At 44.4% G+C, this 21,226-nt stretch overlaps 1 protein-coding gene across 1 annotated transcript in view; it reads right to left on the minus strand.

Moving 5' to 3' along the window:
- SYNE2 (spectrin repeat containing nuclear envelope protein 2) overlaps nucleotides 1-21,226 on the minus strand; it is a 200,260-nt gene that overhangs the window by 14,872 nt on the left and 164,162 nt on the right. Inside the window, exons 99-104 of the mRNA XM_009273371.2 lie at nucleotides 19,403-19,561; nucleotides 18,226-18,392; nucleotides 5,414-5,576; nucleotides 1,579-1,766; nucleotides 1,270-1,420; nucleotides 603-785 (exon numbers count right to left, since the gene is read on the minus strand). Coding sequence (XP_009271646.1) covers nucleotides 603-785; nucleotides 1,270-1,420; nucleotides 1,579-1,766; nucleotides 5,414-5,576; nucleotides 18,226-18,392; nucleotides 19,403-19,561 — 1,011 coding nt within the window. The remainder of the gene's footprint in view (nucleotides 1-602; nucleotides 786-1,269; nucleotides 1,421-1,578; nucleotides 1,767-5,413; nucleotides 5,577-18,225; nucleotides 18,393-19,402; nucleotides 19,562-21,226) is intronic.

Genomic DNA, 21,226 nt, shown 5'->3' on the forward strand with positions numbered 1-21,226 from the left:
GCTTGGTGTCATCTGCAAACTTGCTGAGGGTGCACTCGATCCCACTGCCTGTGTCATTGATGAAGATATTAAACAGTACCGGTCCCAATACGGACCCCTGTGGGATGCTACTTGTCACCGATCTCCATCTGGACATTGAGCCGTTGGCCACTACCCTCTGGATGCGACCATCTAACCAATTCCTCACCCACCGGACAGTCCACCCATCAAATCCATACCTCTCCAGTTTAGAGAGAAGGATGTTGTGGGGGTGCCGTGTCAAAGGCCTTACAGAGGTCCAGATAGATGACATCTGTAGCCCTTCCCTTGTCCACTGATGTAGTCACTCCATTATAGAAGGCCACTAGGTTAGTCAGGCAGGACTTGCCCTTCCAAAATTTGTACCCATTCTTCCCTTATGCTTCTTCAACTACCAAGAATCCGTCTACCAAGGACTTGTTTATGCCATGTACTTGGTGACCTTTCCAGAGCTGCTCTTCTACACTGGTAACTCGAGACAGAAACCAACACAAGATGGTTGCTCCAGTATGTGTTTTGCCCTTGGGTAATTCCTACAGAAACTTGCAGGTGCTCCTCACTTTCTCACCCCACCATGCAATTACCTTGAGTCTCCTCAGAATGGCAGCGACTCGTTTCTGGAGATTATCCCAGCGCTGGTTGCCTTCATGTACCATCTGCTTCAACTTGCTGGCTGAGTCGGTGCGGTTCTCGCGGGCGAGACGTCTGTACTGCTTATTGATCAGCTCCAACTGAGTGAGTCGTTCATGAATTTGCCGTTGGAATGCCTGCAAGGCAAATCAAGGAACTCGGTTCTCTTGCCGATAAGGGAAAGGATGTGGATGATACTATCTATCAAGAGAGATGACGATACCCTTCCCTTAAAAACAGACCTTCTAACTGCAAAATTAAATCCAGAGAAGGATCCATATTTTAAATCATCTGCTCAGACTTAGCTTATTAGGAAAAGAAGAAGAAAAAAAAAGCGCAACCCACAAAGGTCTCCTGCCTATAAAAAGCAAATCTTTAACTTATAAGCAGGATCTTGTCAGTTCACAGCATTGGATTCTCCATATTAAAAAAAATTCTGGAGATAAATAAATCAGCCAGATACGTAGCAGCCACACACTGGCCAATTTATATTCTCTATACCACCACTGCTGAACTGGTGTTTTTCAGTGATCCAGGCAATTCACACAGACAGTAAGTATTTAGCAGTCTGACCATTCAGCCTGCTGCTGAGCATAAAAAAATGGAAGTTAAAAAATGCACCTCAAATTTCTTCAGCTCCTCCTTTGCATGTGTGTACAAAACCTCTGAAGAATTAGGCTTAGCTGCTGTCCTTTCAGATGATTTTAGCCAATCTTCAAAGCGAGAATAGTCGTCCAAAAACCGCTGCCACAGGCGCCAGGTTTCCTCGATTCTGAAAGGGAGATGCAAAAATGGGAAGGTTTTATCACAGGCTAACTATTAATTTTGGATTTTTTTCTTTTTCAAAATTCAGCTTGTGGCAAAAGCTACAGTGTTTCTTCAAAATACTGCCACAGGCTTCCTTAGGAGGGGTAAGAAAAAGATACTTACTTCATTCGCCTTTCCATAGACATGGCGCAAATGTTTCTCCACCGTCTGTCCAAACTCCTGGTAGTTTGCTGGATGGAGTCACACTCTGTCTCATTAGCACACGCATCTGAATCGTGTAGCAGGACTTCACAAATATTAAACACGGATTCCACCCCTGCAGTGTGTTGCTCTATGTCTCGTTGCAGATCCTGCCATTGGCAAAAGAATAGCTTGAGTAGAAGGAAACATGCACGGCTAGACTTCAGACATACCCTTTCAAAATGCTGCAGAGGATGGGGAAAGAGCAAATTGTGTGTCAGGAAGAGCTTATTTAGCTTTAGAAAACAGACTTGCAGCATGAGCTGTGCAGATGACAGACTGACAGGTCAGGACAGAACTGCCATGCAAAAAGGGATTGTCCAGCTTTTGTTTCTCAGTGAAAGCTCAATCTTCTCATTAACAGTCTGGACAATTTTAATGTGCATTCAAAATCCAAACCTTACACATACCGTAAACACATACTTATTAATTTTGACAGTACAAGATGACAGTGTCTCATATCAGCTTACTACACTGTAAGACTTGACAGAGAACTCATAGTACAGTTCGTGTACTTTAGCGACTGTCTGATCACGGGCTGATATCACGAAACACAGAAACACAGCACACAAGTAGCTGGTGTTACACTACTTTTCTTACTCCTTCTTGTAGAGCTCCTGTTTTGACAGACTATTTTAAAGGGTCTGGCAAAGACCCTTTGTCTAATCTACACGACAGGTTTCTTCTCCAGAGCCTGCATCTCCAACATAGTCTGGCCTCTCATTCTGTACCTATAACTACTCCTGAAGTTAATGTGATTGAATAACAGAAAAAGAAAGCCTTATCTAAATATTTCTTATTAAAAATGCAGCTCTGTACAATGCTACCAACTGTAAATATTAATGAAATGACAATGCCCACTACATTCCCATTTTGGCAATCCATTTCTGGCTTTCCTAATGAAGGATACAGAGACTTTTGCTTGAATAATACTAGAACAACAAACACAAATTAATATTTTACTGACAACAGTGAACAGGAACTCCCATTAAATGGTATTACTGATTTCAATGAACAGATGAAGCAGAATTGGTTTTGCTCTAGACTTGCAAAACCAAAACGAAATAAAACAAACAAAAAACCCCAAAACAGACACAGCTTGTAGTAAATAAAAAAGGAGTTGAAGGAAGATCTTCCCAGAAGTCAATAAACTGCAAGGAATTGAGTATCACCCAGTGGCAGTCTTCAGTGGTGTTACATGGGTACCTGAAAGCGCTGAGCCATAAATGGTCAAAATTTGGCTTGTGGGATTTGTGGTAATGTACAGCTTTAAGGAATGTAGAAGCCAAAATCCTTACACAGATGAGAGACTGCCAGAAGCAGACCCAACATAATTTTTCACAGCTTATTAAGGAGTCACAGCTGTTTCCTGAGCAAGAGGCAGCAGTGCCTTTTTAACACAGGCTCTACGTCTGAGAGCAGGCTCTACCCCACTACTGGTACCTGGAGAGACTCTTCTGAATTCATTAAATTACACTGGATTTACAGCTGTATTAGTGAAAATGAGAATTTGGACCAGAGATTACAAATCCACTATACTTGCACTATGGTAATGTTGCTGACACGATCTCATTACTTTTGGTCATGCCTGGATTCACGGAATAACCCTAGGCAGAATCCTTGCTGTTTTCCAAGCTGTTATTCCAAATGACCTGACTGTATTATGGCGAGACAAACACAAAGAACTAAGTAACAGGGCCAGGAACATACATTGAGCCCAAAACCAGTACTTTTCCTTCAGCTCTGCACAGCATTGCCCAGAGAGCTTAAACAGACTACACACTGCTAGACTTCTGCATTAGTGAAACAGCTTTGAAATCTTAAAATTAGTATTATTCATGTTTTAATCTTCATCCTTTAATTGAACAAACATGCCATAAAACATCTCTGTGGATGCACAATGCTTTTAAATGTCATTATTCAAGACTGAACAGGTAAAGCTTTTCCAGTCATGGATGTCAAATAAAAGAAGCCTGTAGGGCATATTTCTCACCATCACTCTGCTCTTGCTGAAATAATTGTTCAGATAAAACCAGGAAAGATCTTTTTACTTGTCGCATTCAGATAAAGGTTTCTCTAATATGGAGCGAAAGAGGCTTTTTTTTTTTTATTGAGTTCTTTTTAGTCAGCAGAGTCTTCTCACACTCAGCCTGCTAAAAGGTTACAGTAGAAGGAATCTAGAGGTGCCCAGAGGTCTGTGTTTGAAACAGAATCCAAACAACAAAGCAGTAAGTAACTCTGAGTAGCAAATGATGGCTCTCACAGCGAGCTGAAGCTTGAATGCTCATAATAAAAATAAATTAGTTTGGACACAATTCCTTTGTGCCCCAGTTCTTCTCTGCCTGGCAATTTAACACAGACTTTGAGAATGCAAAAGGTTTGGATGGGGAGAAAATATCTCCTTGTTGTTTACGTGACCATTCACAATGCAGATGAAACCATTAGAGGCACTGGGCCAAGGCTTCTGGTATTTGACCAACTCCTGCAGTGGAGTCGGTGGGAGCCATCTCCACTCCTGTAGCAGAGAGGCTGGCCCTTCCCGCGATGTCTGGGACATGAGTGGATGGAGAGCCATATCAACCAGCAGAGAACACAGCCCTCAGGTCTGGGTTACTCAGGGATCTTTCCTTAGACACGAAAGCAGCAGCCAGAGAGAGAGAAGATGGGAAGGATGGGAAGAACACCCATAGGTGTGTTCTTAAAGGCAGATGCCATAAAGCTTCCATGCTTGACAGCTTCATTCTTGATCCTCAGTTTTAGGGCAAATATTCTTAACTTGGCCTTCTTAACACAAAGGCCAGATGACAGCCATGGTCATACTCAGCCTTCCCAGGGAGGCACTTTGAACCTGGGCAGATTTATAGCACAGCCCTGAGCAAAGGCTGACTCTACCAGCAAGTCTGTGCTTTGGAGAAGTTCCTTTACCTTCCCTTGCTGCTGGAGAGAGAAATTTACTCCAGGACTATCCAACTCATCTCACACTTCCACTTGGCTGGGATAGCTGGCACGTTCAGCTGTGCCCAATCCTTGCCATCTCCAGCACTTAAAACTAGCATAGATCCTTAAGATCCCCCTGGTAAGCCACTGTCTTGGATAAATGCCTACATGGACTTAACCAACACCCAACGGTGCTAGGCTGGTTCACACTTATGCCTCAGCAGGATTCACGCACCATCTCACCCAATGCTGGGGGGATCTTCAGAGCCTGCCTACTGGATCAGGCCTCAGTCAAAGGTATGTTTGCACAAGTCCACCCTCCAAAGCTCAAACATCCTTCTCTGCCAAGCTTGCTCTGCTGTCTGCAAGGAGGGGAAGAGAACTGAGCTAGTGAGGACAATACCTCAAATCACAGCACTTAAAACTGTCACAGCCAGTTTGCAGGAGACCCGGCCTTCACGCCTTGTCAGCCTAAGTCATCCTCATGGATTTTGCCTGCTGTCTGTGCCCTGCCCACTCCTTATGAAGTCTGCTGTACTTAACTGAGCAAACTATCAAATGTAAAAATGCTTTTGTTTGTATTTTGCATGTTTTCCTTGGGTGGAGGGGGGAAGGGAGAAGTGGGGGTAAGTCAACACAATACTGAAATTGCAGCAAGCAAGTAAAAATTTTCCATGTAATGCATCTTGGCAGGAACATGCCATGAAAAGCAAACAGTTAGAAGGCCTTGCTAAAGAAAAGAAACAGGTGATCTTAAACCAGGACCAATTGTAACCAGCAGCATCTTAGCTCATATACTTTGGCTGCTGCTATTTCCCACCTGCTGTTCTGCCAGTCTCTTCTGGATTTCTTGGTCATCACAGATGTCATAAACAACAGGCTTGGAAAGCTCAGACTCAATCCGGGCCAACCAGGTGCGAAGGTTACTCATGTTTTTGTCCAATAGTTGTATAAAAGCAAATGTTTCCTTCAGTTTCTTCACCCTAAGCAAACCAGGAAGAACATTTTGTTACAAAGATCTGCAATCAGTGGACATGATGTTAGCAGAAGGTGATGACAGGCATGGCTTTATGAAGCACTTACTGTCGCACCAAGCTGTTGCCTGTAAATCAGAGCCATGTTTTAGTCAAAACCTACCTAAATTGGCTCAGCAGGCCTCTGCTCTACAGCTGCAGGAAGGTCTTGTGTGAATTCTTTAATGAAACTATATGAGCAGAGTGAATTTTTGTAGCCTCATTCATCTGCTAGTGAGCTCTTCAGTCAGTTCTTGGACATTTGTCTAAATGGAAGTTTGTACCGTAACATGCCGCAGTTAAACTAAAATGGGTATCTATGGTCTGATTTTCCTGCTGTGAATTTCCTGCTCCTTCAGTGTCTTCTTCAGCAACCAACAGGCCCACCCTAATCAGCAAGGTACCGCTCCGCCAACAGAGGCAGAATTTGCCCAAACTACAGGTCCAACACCCTGGGCAAATGGTTGCTGGCAGGAGAGGAGAAGGCCTGAACAATGGCCACTGTAGAACTAACAGCACCGTGACATTAAAAGCTCTTCCAGACAACACACTGAAATGTGCGGAGATGTGCCAGACTCTCCTGGTGGGTGAGAATGAAAAAAACAATCCTGAAGAGGGAGAATATCCAAAGGCTAGAGAGAGTTGTACAGCAGACAAGAAAATGAACCATCAAGACCATTTACTTTTCTTACAGCTGTTTGTAGCACAGCTCTCAAACTGCAGACAAAATTCTCTTTATTTCCAGCCTTTACAGCATATTCCCATTTCAAAACCCCTTATCAGCCCCTCAAATTATCCAGGTAGCATGTTTGTACATTTTGGCAAATTTGTCCCCATGTGTTGGAGGAATATCTGTTAAACTACCTCACTGCTCTCAAATCTTTCCTTGAAATTCTCATTTATTGCAATTCCCAACAAAAATTACTAAAAAGCCCAACACCCGAGTGACACTTATCTCTTCTGACTTCAGATTGATATTGGAGTTTGCCATCTAGACCTTGGTAGTTAATGGAGGAAAAAAAAAAAATCTAGAACATGATTTCCATCAGACCTGTCTTAAACATCCAGACCACAAGATGAGATGAACTGTACCAAAACCCACGTATTTCTCTCCATGAACTGCAATGGTCTACCCTGCAGTACTATAAACATCAACACTGCAGATGCTAAAGTCAGGTGAAATCATTCCACCCCTGTCCTAGGGAGAACCCACTTCTTAGCCAGCATTGCTTCCCTGTGCTGTCCTCCTGGCTGCTTGCATCCCTCTGATGTCTAGTTCTGTCCCTGTGCCTTGGGATGGATTTTTGGACCTTGCATGTGATTTTTAAAATGCACATTTCTGAGTTAAACTCTAAGTTACTGCCTGGTCTAGCAACTACCCAGATGAGCCTTATTATCTAAGTCAAGTGCAGTGCAAAAAGTTAAAGTACGTATCGTGAAAAGGCCAAAACATTTCCCATTCATTAGCCACCATAACTGGGAACTATCACCAGCTAAACAAAACCAGCAGCTGGGACTGGAAGGGCAGCTTGTACAAGGGGATCACTGCATGTCCCAAATTCAGGGGACTGTTGACGGGTCTGAGATGAACCCTAACGTACTTGGCAACACCAGTGTTGTGCAAGCTAGGACTGGGGCAGGGTGGGGGTGATGTAATCTCATCTGGTGCAGGCAGGGACAGATTACACCAAGACAGAAGTGCCCTGACAGGGTACCTGGCTGCTGGCTTCATGCAAAGGACCTGCCCCTCCTTGCAAGAAAAACGAGGAGTTTCCTGGCCCACCGTCCTGCCTGCTGCCAAACTATCCCAGCAAGTTTTAGAGGAGAGGGGTCCAAACTGCCTGTAACCGAGTGGCTTTTGCAGTTGCCTGTTGCAGCATACGATACAATGACAGAAGATACGCAGGACAGCTAATCCATAATGAATATGCTACTCTGTAAGCAACAACTGATCTTATTAGCAACCTTAAGGTAATCAAAGAGGATACGTACGTCAGCTAGACACTTGATTTAAGGTAAAGCACTTATGGAGGAGATGTGGGAATGATCCTGCTGGATTTGTTCAGTCCTATTGGTTAATGTGAAAGTACAGAGTAAATCAAGCAAATTTGGGGTCTGATATGGATTAGCAGCATGGGAAGCACCTTCCGCTACCTCTTGTCCCAAAAGGACCAGGCAGTACTTTCAGTTGTTTTACAAGGAGGGCGAGAAAGAGCATAGTCCTACACTAGGACTCCTGGCAGTTATTTAGCAACTCTGCACTCTCCAAAACGTAAAATTAGTCTTGTCTGGTTGATGTAACCCTGCAGGCCAGCCTGAAGGATTTTGCCCAAGTCCATGGTCCACCTTGTTCCTGCCTTGCACCCACAAAGCCGCCGATAGTGTAACGTGCAAAGCAGCTGCCTCTGCCCCTTTACACTGACAGTGCTTTCCACTGCTGCAGCTGATAGAGAGGAAGCCAGCAGATGACAAAAGCATTTAGCTGCTCTCGCTTTCCTTAACAAGCTCTTTTCAGAGCTCTGCTCCCAAATACAACCTTGTGTACAGAAGGCATCTGGCTCCCAAGCAGACAGCTGCTATATAAATCTTTCTACTCCTGGTTCTGCTTCTATTAAGTAGTACTCAATGAACATGTCATACTCTGGCAATGGTACAGCATTTTCTTGTGCTATCATGGGCTGGCAGTAATTTACCCAGGAGACCTAATTCTTCTGCCACCCTATCCCCTGCTTCTGTCCCACCAGTCAATTTGGATCCAGTTGGTTATGATGCTCAGCAGGGCCTGTGACTCCCCAGAGCATGTGGCCCATCAAAGACAGGTGACTCGGGAACCATTCTCCCTGGAGAGATCATAGAATAGTTTGGGTTGGAAGGGACCTCTAAAGGTCATCTAGTCCAACGCCCCTGCTGTGGGCAGGACAAGATGGGACGATATAGGCTCTGTGTTGAGCATCGAAGGGAAGAACCGCTAAAAGAGCCAGGCCTGAGGAAGAGTCTGAGCCAAACATCTACGCTGTTGCACTGTTAACTCTGCATGACTTCAGGCCAGTCAGAAGGAAAGCAAGGCTCAATGGCTGCACCATCCCTGACTGTATCCAGTGGCAATTTATTCTCTGCATATTCTATGACGTTCCCCACTAGTGCTTTGGAAATGTCTCTCTGGTGACTTGCAAGAGATGCACATGTTGGGACCATCTGATGCCACAGCTGACCTGCGGAGACCACAGCTTACTGTGCTGCTCAGTATCATCTCTGCTTCCCTGTACTCCCTTCTCTGTCTGTATCCACCTGCTTCCCATCCTGAAGTTGCATTACAGAAAAATTCATGGGTTGCAAGACATCTTTCTTCAGTCTGCATATTGGATAACAGGTAGGTGAACATAGCCAAGGAAGTCCAAAGCAAAACCAAGAAGTTTTAGAATCTAAGTGGGTTTTTTTGCACTAAAAAAACCCCCAAGAATATTATTTTGGCTTAGAAATCACTCTAAAATTCAAGTTACGGATATTACCATAAATATGCGGGTCTTTATCTACTAGTGCTACTAGAAGCAACAGTCTCAAAGACAGCATCACTGTGGTACTGTGAGCTTGTATTTACTTTCTAGCAATTGCCATTACAGACACACCATTGTAATTAAGTAATTTAATTTGTTACATGTTCTGGATAAAATATGGCATTTGTCAGTCATTTAACCACCCTTAATGGTCTAAGTCATTAATCTCAAACTTGAGCCAAGCAGCCAGAGAAGAATAAAAACCTAACAGAAGTTCACATTAGTGCAGTGTGTAAATAGGAAGGCAGCCTTGTCCAGATGTTCACATTGGCTGATCTGCTCTTGTTGCAGTCAGCAGACACAGAGCCCAAGGTAAAGGGTAGGGTTCTACGCTGAAGCAACAGGTAAAATGATGAAAAATTTGAGCATCCTCACTGAGCACCCTCAGCTTGCACAGAAGTCACAGGGAACTGCCATTTCTCTGGCTACAGCTCAAAGAAAAACGTAAAATAGACTAATTACATCCATAAAAGTCTTACATTTGCAGCAACCATTCTCAAATGCATTTCTGCACACTGCAAGTATTCTTGAAAATTATCTGCTCTTTGCATGAAAGAAACCTCATGAACTCTTTTGAGATGCATCCTGAAGGGACTATTTGTCCGGAAAGACAGGCCTCCTGGGAGCTGGGTGGGGGTGCACAGTGCAAGCCATCAAGCCTGGGGGCAGAAGCTCCCCCCACATCCAGGTGACTGATCACCCAACACACAGTGAATTAACAGCAATAAAAGTTCAAGTGCAGCAGAGGGAACAAGAGGCTGCCACCACTGTTGACTGAATTCTTCCTCTACAAAGTGTAATTCTCAAGTTATTTGGTCAATTAGGTAAAACTTACTGTTTACTGACTAAAGGCCTACCTATCCATAGTTCACTTCCCAATGAGAACTCACCTGCCACCATTCAACATGGCCCCAGAAGCAAAAAAATAGTAACAATGAAAAAAAAAAATCAACAAATAATCACCACTAATCTAAAAAACCCCAACAAAAACAAACGTATCTTATACTTTGCAATGGGCCCAGCTTAAAAGATATCCTGATTCAGAACAGCGCTTAGACACATGCATAAGATGCCTAGGATAAGCCAAACAAAGCCAGTTTCTAAATGTCTTAATCTTTACACCAAAATAGAACTGGCAGAAAAAGAACAAAACTAGTAGATTATAACGAAAAGCTGGCTGCAAAAGTGAACAGAAGGACTACCTGACCTGACTCGAGATTGGATTTGGGTCTTAATACCCTCGATGAAGTTGCCAGCATTGGGTTACAAGAGACATGCATTAAGCTGTTTCAGGCTGAATCATTGCATAGCCCCACAAATACACAGAATATTTTGTAGTAACTACTCAGGAAGTATCTAGCAGTAGAAGGCACTTCCAGGTTGACTGAAATGTATTCACACAAACATAAAGAATTGCAAAATGCCTGCCAATTGCATTGCATTAGCTGTCAAAATGCTGGAGGAAAAGGTATAGGGAAGCTCAAATAAGGTAATAAATAACATTCAAATTTTTGTGACTGAAGGAATTAAAAACATCCTGACGTATATTCCAAATTCTTCTTCACAAGCACAAATGTCATCATAAAAAGATACTACATACATTTCTTTTTAACCGAAGAGGAGCTGAAGTTGCCCTGCCAGCTCATAGGATTGTTTACAACCCGGTAAGGCAAATGAGATGCACAACCCAGGAAACCTTTGTTCAGTAAGTTGCAGGGCGAGCTTAACCATGTGAGGGACAAAAGACCCGATTTTGAGAGGTGATGTCAAAGGCAAATTTTAGGCCTTCGTATAAAATGCAAGGATGTTTCTCTGTACAGCGCCCGGCCCTGGTACAATGACAGGAAGCCCCCGTGTTTGTGGGTTGTGTGAGCACAGTGAGCAGAGCAAACAGCGGGTGCGCTGGAGGGGGCTTTTCTCGCGTTACCCTGCCAGCGAGTCCAAAAGGTTGTTGTCGCAGATCTCCACCGTCTTGGGTGCAAAACCCCAAAACACAGCTGATTTTAAGCGAGAGGCCCCTGAGCACTATTCCTCCTGCTAACGCGCCGCGTCTCCCACTCATCCACTTTGTCCAAGGCGAATTGCGGGGAGCCACTGGCGCATCGGCACTGCGGTGCCCTTCCCCCCCGCCGCCCAAGGCTGGCCAGTACTGCTGCGTCGCCGATGCCTGCTCCAAAAAAACCCACCCCGACCAAACCCGCAGCCGCTTACCAACATGGCACTTACGGTTCGCAAGAAAAAACCATTCCTCAGCTTGCGAATCCCAAGCTGCAAGGGGGATCGTCTGTGCAACCACGGCAGGCATGGAAGAGGAAACCCCTCCTCCACAGATGCCCTATTTATTCGCCGCTTTAGCATCCCGTGTGGGGGAGAGGCTCGCCCGTCCTCCTCCCCGACCCCTGAGCTGGGGAGCCACTATAGCTCTCCCCGGTTTTAACCCCTACGTTTTGCATTGGTATTTTACCTGGCAAACGGCCGCATCCCTCCTCAGAACAAAACCACGAGAGCTTTATTCTGACACAAGAGAATTAGCACACGAAGAAGTGCACGCTGAGCGGCTGCCTGTGGCTGGCGACAAAAAGGTTGCAGGCTGGAGGCTTCGGCACCAAAAAAGGTAGATGTGGTGCTCATTTCTTGTGCGAAAGAGGGATTGGAGCCTCAGACCCAGATGATTTGCAGCAGAGTCAATTTGAAGCAAACCCGAAAAACCAAGAAAACGTACATCCACGCACAGGCAGCACGCACACAGATGTATCCTTACTTCCCCTGCGTTCTTCTTTCTCGCCTTTACCATTATATCCCAGGTATTTAAGTACGAATTAAATCTCCCACACACTAACCTGTCCTCTCTTTAACCTTCCAGTGCAGGCGGAAGGCCTCCAGTGCAAGTAGCCTGTAACACCGGAGGACAAAATAACCCCTAATCTTCATTTACGACCTCATTCAGTTGTGGAAAAACACGCTGGCATGATTTCTCTGTGTTATGACTGCCAGAGATCACAGGGTGGGAAAAAAAGGCGGAAGTCAGAGAACCTTGGATTAAAAGTCACTCCCCACCCAGCCAATATCAGGAAAAAAATAAAGACGTTATGATAATCCCACCAAAAATGCAAGGAATGATTTTGAAATCAAAGGGTTTTCAGTATTGAGGTCATCTTCCACAAACCTGTATTGGCTTGCCACTCACTCACATTCAATACATGGCGGGATAAAAAGTGCCTGGGAAGACACCGCACACCGTGAGAGGGCTTCAGACATTTGCACAGGTAAATCATGCCCAGTCACCTCAACAGGTGATTATGTTCTGGGGGAGGTTCAAAAACACGTTCGAAATGGTAGGTCTGAGACAGAAAATGGGGAAATAACCCTCCCAGCTTGACAGGCAGACACCGAGAATGGTGACAGCACACAGAAGACGGGGACTCCCCTTGCACCACCAGCTACCCCCTGCTCCCGGCAGACCTCGGCACACATTGCATAACCAAAATAAGCCCAACCATCCTGCCTGATACGATAATGAATTCTGTCACAGCTTTTGCACTGAAGAGAAGCGTAATCCCTAAAGGCCAGGGAGCCCGGAGAACATGGAAAGAAAGCAGGCACTTTGCGAGTGAGATTTCAACTGCCCAGATTTTTTTTTTGCACCAAAACAATTACAAGAATGAGATTTTACAGTGCTACTACCACAAACCAGTATAATTCTGCTGAACATGGCTGTATCGTTTACCCGGGGGCCTCAGTGCAGCATACTTTGCTTCCCTTGCCATGCAATACTGATCTGCAGCAATTTAAAAAGACCTTTGAACTTGAGTGCACCCACACTGACTGTGGGTTGCCCGGCTGCAGCTGCGACAGGGTAGGACAGCACACCAATACGTGGTGCCTGACGGTCTGCCCTGCCAAAGGGTAAGCAATGTGGCGGAAAATAAATAGAGAGACCAGCTGAGAGGTGGTATGAACTCTCTCGCTCCGCATACCTACCAAGCTGGGGTCTGCTGCTGCCAGAGCTGCTATCAGGGCAGCCCAGCCGCAGTGAGGGTGCAGGGAGAATGGGGAAGCACAGAGCAGTGGCTCACTGGAGCTCCCCAATAAAACCTCCGTGGAGCCCCTGCACAGCACAAGGTGGTGTCACTGGAGAGCTTCAACTCCTTCCCGTTTTACTGCAACCTGAGCAGTTTCAGACTGTTTGGGAATTTCAGCCAGGGTATGCAGGAAAACCAGCTGAAAACACCTTGAATCTCCCCAGTTCAATGTGGGAAGGAAGGGGCTGACTTTGGTTGTGGCAGTTTAAGATTCCTGGACTCTGCAATGAGGGCTGCCAGCTTGCAAACACGGGGAAAAGACCTAGTTGCCAAGGATTTACATTTAAAAGAATGAGGAGGCACATCTGGCCTTGCTAGATTCCCTGTATTTTCATGTTCGCATTAAAGGTCACAGTCATTTGAACCCGTGCCTGCTACATACACAAATAATGTGCCCTTCTCCACAAGGCTGAAAACATAGACCAGACCCACCAAGTAAGAAAACACATCACAGAGTGCCCACAGCCAGAGCAGCTGAGAAATGGCATCCCCCTTCCACAGCTTAGCGGCAGTGGGAAGAGCTGCAGGATGCCCAGAGGTACAGAAATGCAACGTTTGTTACTGTAGAGACCAGTCTGCAGACCCAAAACTGCCGGAGGCAACCCCTGATGAAGCTGGTGGCTTTAACGAAGGCTCAAGCACCATCCAAATGCTTTGCACAACCCCAGGCAGCACAGACACCCTCCTGTGACACGTGGGTGCTCCTCCGGTCTGCCAGCAGGCACTATGCAAACAGCAGCGCAGAAGGCAAACACTTCCCGGCTGGGCTGGGAAGCAAAGCATGGAGTTAGTATCAGTGGTGGATTGGCCAGGGAAGGACACCGAGGAACATGGCTGTGCACAACACAGGTCCTTGGCAATTCTTGCCAGTTAATGCACAGCCAGGGAGTGCCGCTCCAGAGCGTGCTGGGGATGTAAATCCCACTCCATGGGTTTTTTGCCGTCTACCACCCACGTGCAGCCTGTGCACTCCTTCTCCTACTGTTTCAGGCCTTCACTTGGGTGCATGTGCAAGCATGCAGCGGTTTCTTCTGGCAGAGTGCTGCTACGAGGCTGGTGACAAGAGAACAAAAGCAAGACATTTTCTGTGTCCGCTTTTACAGTCAACACAACGCTCCCTTTCTGCCTGTTAATATGTTTGTATTCCCCCTCTATCAACAGAGACTTCAGCACGAGAACATCCCTTGGTAAGAGTATCTTCCGAGTTGAACAAAAATTCATTTGTTCTCCTTTCCAGACATGTTAATGTCTTGATGGTTACTTTATCTCATGAGAATTAACATTTTGAGACTTCTCCAAGTTTGCACCAAGCCACCCTCTGGCTGCAACACATGCGGCAAAGCTTTTCTCACCACATAAGCCAAGCACAGGCATATAATTAAAGTGTTAAGTCCTGCAAGAGCAGCCATATGGCAAATCTGAGCTTGTCACCATGAACTAAGAGAATCACTTCAAGGACTAAATGGAGAGCTCACCTAATTTGCCCATCTGTCCCAGGACGTTTATTGGTTTAAAAAGGTGAAATAAGCTATCAATGCCCTGTATTGATACATTGGCTCGAGACTGGTTTGGTTTCATGTTGGTATCACACAGCCATACGCTGCACTACAGAAAAGATAAAATTTATTCAGGTTGCAGGGTCAGCCATGGAGACATTAGAAACCACAGAACTGAAATTGGCTATAAACCTCAATTAGACTCCTTTGTGGATACAGGTTGTTTTGTACTCTTTAACCACAGGATCATAAAGTTGTCTACTAGAAAGATTCAGCACACAGAATGGAGGATTGGCTTCGAACACAGAGCTATTCAATGCACATTTTCTCCTCCTACTCAGTGCATGGCTCTGTAGTTTACTTACTGCCCAAGTCTTGGCCTGCCATGAAGACACTGTGAGATTTGGTCCTTGCCCCTGTGATGGTCGGCCACTGGGGGCCAGGGAAGCGGTGCAGTGGGCTGTGGTGCACCCCCAAGTGCGAATAAAGGCAGCAGTTGGCTATGTGTTTAACAGAAAGTGCTGAAGTCGTAATACTTGTCAAAAAAAAAAGTTTCAAGAGGTTGCAGATTCGGCACCCGAAAACTCAGAAAATTTTCACTTCAACTTACTTGCCGCAGCTACTGATCTGAAAAGCCAGGAGCAAAACTACCTCCTCATTTCATGGAAGTGCTGTGAAAATAAGTTCCTACAAGTAGTTTTTTCAGGAGCAAGACAAGATTGCCTCCCCGCCACAGTCAAAATTAATCATTTCCCTCCAGGCAGCATTCTCCTACCTCAATTGCCTCAAACCCTCCAAGGCCCTCTGGCAGGCCTGCCCTGAAGCATCTCCTCCATCCCTTTTATCTTCCCCAAGAAATGAAGCAGTGCCCAATAAAAAGGGCTTCGTCTGGGTATGCTGCCACAGCAGCAGTTGTGCAGCACTGCAGCCTCTCTTCTGCCGGGCAGCAGTGGGTGCACAGCCCCTGTACCATGCCCTACAGGCTCCAACCTCCCTGGAGCCAACCCATCCTATCCACTGAATGAAACTGGTGATGGCAGATGTTTTGAGGTTGTGTGAGGATGTCTGGATTGTGATGGCTTCATGCAACAGGGCCAACACAAATTTTGCCACCACTGTATTTTCATGTGCTCTTTCAACACAGCTTAAATATGATTTTTTTTTAAAGTTTTTACAAAAGCAAACAGAAAAGGAAGGAGATAGCCTATCGGCATGGGGCATCACAACCCACACTCACAGGTCATCTTGCCTCCAGCCCAAGGGTCCTTGCTCTGCTCCGCTTCCCCATGAAGAGGCCCAACTTGTGGCACATCTGTGATCGGTAGAACTGCTGCCTCCTCCCCATTACCCGAGCTTAAGAGAGGCTACCCAAAAGAGGAGCCTCCTCTTGAGTGCCCCAAAGCATACCTGTGAGTGAGGTGGAAATTTCAGTCAACTGAAGACTAATTTAATTCCTTCAGAATTCAAACCTCAGTGGCAAGCCACCACTATAGCAGCGATCTCAAAATGGAAAGTTGGAAGGTTGTAAATAAGGCAAAATAAACTCTTAGGACCATACTCACATTCTATTGTGAGTGTCTAGCCTGGTGATTATTTATGACTGAGCAACCGAGAACAGCTGACCTGTGAGCCAAGCCTAAGCAAGGTGGATTAGGTGAGGGAGGAGATGTGCTACACCCATGCTGCAAAACACTGCAATATGCTGAACCTCTGTTAGTATTAAGTCCAAGAAGACCAGCAGAGCCCACTGAGCTGCCTGATAACCTTGGACCACTGAGGGAGCTGCTTAAAACCACACTTTGTCAGGACCTTCCAGTACATTACCCTGGTCCTGAGCACAAAGTTGGTGGAAATCACAAGTAGAAGCTGGCATGTTCCAGACCTTTTGGGATAAAGAACACAGGAACAATCATAAAGCATCACACCAACTCCCCAGTAGCTGCAATATACACTTAGATATCAAATGCTGGGAGCTACGTCAATGCTCTAGGCAAATCCGCATTAACATACCTCAAAGCACCACCATACACTTGTCTGAAGGTAAAGATTTAAGACATCCCAGGTAGACAAACAAGTGCTCTGTTGTCACAGACTACTGGAATAAGACTGCCCGATCTCTCTCTAAATATCCCGTCAGTTCTTTAGCATATTTCCCTAAAGGTTACTAGAAATGTGCCATGTTTACCTCAGTTCTAAAACTGCATTTTAATCTGCATTTAAAAATTACTACAATTCAAAACAGAACACAAATGATCATAAAAGTGCTTTAAAAGTGGCATGTTACCATAAGATGAGAACAGAAAAAGTGCTGTTATAAAAGTGAAGCTTTCTTTCCTACACCAGATCAAATACAAAGACACCTTGAGACAACCACTGCAAGACTATCTGCAAAGTGTTAGATCTTAAGGCGGCAGCTTCTTCTTAATCATTCACCTCTCATGTGTCACCATTAATTTCAGATCTCATTCCTGATTAAGATCCAGCACACTTAGCACTACATTGTCACAGCACAAACACCCGCCTTATCTGTCCCAAATGTTAACTGAGCAGGAGAGCCTCTGAGGGCCCAGAGAGGGGGGTTACAGGCAAAACAAAACCTTGGGAGAGAAGTTTAGACCAATACTAATATGGCGTCAGCCTTATTATTTCTGGATTACTAATAAACTCGGTGCTGGGCGGTGGGCCCAGCCCAGCATCCTCCTCCCAAGCTGTGGTAGAAACTCAGAGATAATAGTGAAATAGGATCGTCTCAGTAAGGCTAATACCAAAATGATCGTGATGTTCTTAACTCTGTCAAGTATAATAAAGATGTTTAATCGTTTAAGAAGATGTCATTGCCTAGTCTATGCAGGTTTTTGTTTTAATTTCAACTGATAGTATTTTCCATTTCACCATCATGCAGAAGATCCTGAATTTAAAAAATAAACTCGTGGTATGGTCTTCCAGTTGTTTTTAGGAAACAGACTGAGTAAAGAAACAGCACTAATATTAAATCAAATTTCATACACTTTTGAATGTAAAAAAGGAACATTATCATTATATAAAATTGACTGTCTACAGAGATAGGCCAGGGATCTATTCCCAAATTCTGTGCATTCAGATATAGGGTGAAATTGAGGCTTGTCTTAAAACAGGAGGCTCTCCTAAAGAGCCCAAATGAACTCCTATCATGCTGCCTTAAAATTAAGTTGCAGTTCAACACAGGCAACAGAGAAATCACTTTGACTCTTCCTTTTACATAGCTCCCATGATTAAAATTCTGTTTTATATGAATTCTTACACACTGCCCTCTAACATTAGATAAACTAAGACATTTAGTGTCATAATACAGCAACAAGTCATAACGAAAAAGCATTAACTTCAGTTTAATATGACTCTCAACAATAAATTTCAACAGAACTGAAAAGTCGTGTCAGTCTGTTTCTGATGGTCAAGGACACTAGCGTCTGACTTTTCTCATATAAAACATTGAAAATCATTTTCTTACCGTGCTCCAATGACATCAAAGAGATGCTGCCAGCGATCATTGATTTTGTTGAGTTTATCATCTATTTCTGCAACTCGGCTCTTGTTGCTAGCCTTGATTAACTGATCGCCCATTTGTTTCAAGTGAAGCTTATTTTCACTGAACAGGTTTATTTCTTCCATGCAATCCTGATGAATATACACAAACATTGCTTAATTCCTGGGCAAAACAAAACAAAACAACAAAACCAAAACAAAACTATCTGTTTCTTTTCCCACATGTGTGATGTGAAGTCAGGTTTGGCTTGCGATGGCTGAGGTTTCTACATTAGCATGTAGAACTCTTTCGCTTAAAACAAAACAAAAAAACCCCTCAATGGAAAAGCACTCTTACAATGAAGCCACTATGAAAAAATAAGCAGCTTAAAGACTTGCAAGTGCCAGGAGTAAGTACTCCTAAAAATAGCAGTTTAATGTTCTAATTTTGCCTCTGCTTTCCTGATTTAACGTAATTTTTCAATCAAGCTACCTCAAAAGAACCCAAATTGAAGTCTAGGATAGCTTTATTTTGCTGGTATTCTTATCCAGAGGAGATCTGGGATTAGATATCGAGACCTTTAAGCCATGGGGAGGAACACTGCAGCAAAATAATGGTCCTGTTTAAAATCAAGCTAATACAAAAGTATTAGAAAGCACTAACTGCACTGACTACCAAGAAGGGGCAGAATTAGGTTTTATTTTTGGTTGTGGTAACTTCTTGTTCGCCTGACATAAGACCTACCCTGTCCTTCAATCTTTTCTTTGCCCTCTGACTACCAGTTCCATAACCGCCGACACGGGTGGAGGTGGTGAGAGCAGCGAGACGCCCCCAGGACACCACCGATCCCCAGCAGGGAAAGCTCTGAGCAGTGCTGTATGTGCATGTGTGCCCAACAACCCAGACCCCCACCACCGCAACTCACATACATCACACTCCATGCCTAAATGCAGTCAGGTGGCATTTCTGTTTTGCATGATGCTCCAAGTCTGAACATCAAGAAGATAAGAGCTGAGGCTAGAAAAGCTCATCTTCTCACAAAAGCCTGTACGTGGTGGTTTTATATCATATCGCTTCCGAGAGGCAAGGAAGAAATGAGGAATGGTGTCTCTATTAACGAGCTATCAGACTGCAGTTGAAGAAAAGTGGTGTTACGACTTACCTTCTGCAATTTGTCTATCATGTCTTCAATGCTAACATCTGCAGTCTGCAACACTTTGCTTTCCATTTGTACCAGCCAGGAGCACAGCTCCTTATTCTTTTCATTGAACACAATCCAGGCATTGAGCCTGTCCTCGATCTCCTGCTTACGCAGAGACACCTATGGATAAGTACACACATAAACTGCTGAGCAACATCTTTCTCGGGAAGGTATTCAGCAATTATGAGCCTTCTAATTTCTAGTCTGCATTTGATCATATTCCATTTTGCAGGAGCAGTTATCAAATATCTCTAGCTTTCTTTTCAAAGCCGACAAGCAGATTGTTATTACATCTTATTTTGGATAGCAGGGCCAAAAGTTGACTAGCAAACACCAGATTCTCTCCCTCAGAAGAATTAAACTGAGTGACAGCTTTATAATTAATGATCTTATATAACAATTTAAATATTACTCAGTGGAAACCTAAAAATGCCAAACAAAGAAGGAATATAAAATATATAATTACCACATACTGTTTAGTTTTTTCTTGTATATAACACAAGAGAAATAACACCTAGGTAAGTTCTTGGTTTTCTGCAACGGTAAGAGAAACTTTGCAACTACTGACTGCAATTATTTTACCCCTATAAAAACCTCCCTCTTTTCTTTCCATTTGCTCACCAGTTCTTGGAGAACTTCCAAAAAAATCAGCATCAAGAATCTATCCTTTTTATTGAAAACTATGGATATTTTCCTCAAAATTACATTTGCCAGGACGGAAAAACAAATTTTCTAGACAGAGAAATTAAGGTCTGATGCTGCCTGAACCAGCAAAGCTAATATCACTGCTCCAACATCTCAGAAAGAAGCAGGGTCACGCCTCTACTAGCTAATAGTACTTATATGTAGCCTAGGAGTCTTAAATATATATTTGTATTCATTTATCTACTTTGATGGATTCCTGTACTAAGATGTATGGGACAAAGGAAACAAAAAATGGTACAAGTTCTACTAAAACAAAACAAGACAAAAAACTAACCCCTTACCCTCACCAATAAACTTTGTGTAAAGACTGAACGTAACATTTTGCTTCCCTTGGCTGCGAATGGCCACCCTAAGTATCACCCCATGGCAGGAAACATTCCCTCTTCACGTCTCACATGCACCTTATACAGCATATGACTCCTCAAAATTCCGTTACTGATTCTCCTAGACTAATCTCTAACACTGTTTTGTACCTCAGAGTGAAGTTTAAGTGTGTAGTCTAGAAGCAAGACCAGCTCCATGTAACACCAGGATCAAAATAGGAGGCACCAAGTGATCTCCCACTATATTGCTTTTGTCCTTTAAATTCTGACTTTTTTTAAGGAGGAGATGGGGAAGTGAAAGTGATTTCTAAATCTTTCATGCTGATCTAAGTGAAGAGATGAGGCCGAAAGCACTATCTTGGGACACAGGGAAAGAATCTCCGAAGTTCGCAATGGGAAGAAGTCTCCTGGAAATCCCAGGGACCTCAGAAAGTCTCCCTAAGAGGGCCTCTGCTCTGGGATGCTCCCTCATACCCTCAGCCTCAGAGGTAGAATCATAGAATAGTTTGGGTTGGAAGGGCCCTCTAAAGGTCATCTAGTCCAGCCCCCCTGCTGTGGGCAGGGACAGCTTCAACTAGATCGGGTTGCTCAGACCCCCGGCCAACTTGACCTGGAATGTTTCCAGGGATGGGGCATCCACCACCTCTCTGGGCAACCTGGGCCAGTGCTTCACCACCCTCAGTGTAAAAAATTTCTTCCTTGTGTCTAGTCTAAATGTACCCCCCTTTAGTTTAAAGCCATTCCCCCTTGTCCTGTC

This window comes from Aptenodytes forsteri, unplaced genomic scaffold (genome assembly GCF_000699145.1).
Source record: "Aptenodytes forsteri isolate BGI_AS27 unplaced genomic scaffold, ASM69914v1 Scaffold479, whole genome shotgun sequence".
Classification (NCBI taxonomy): domain Eukaryota; kingdom Metazoa; phylum Chordata; class Aves; order Sphenisciformes; family Spheniscidae; genus Aptenodytes; species Aptenodytes forsteri.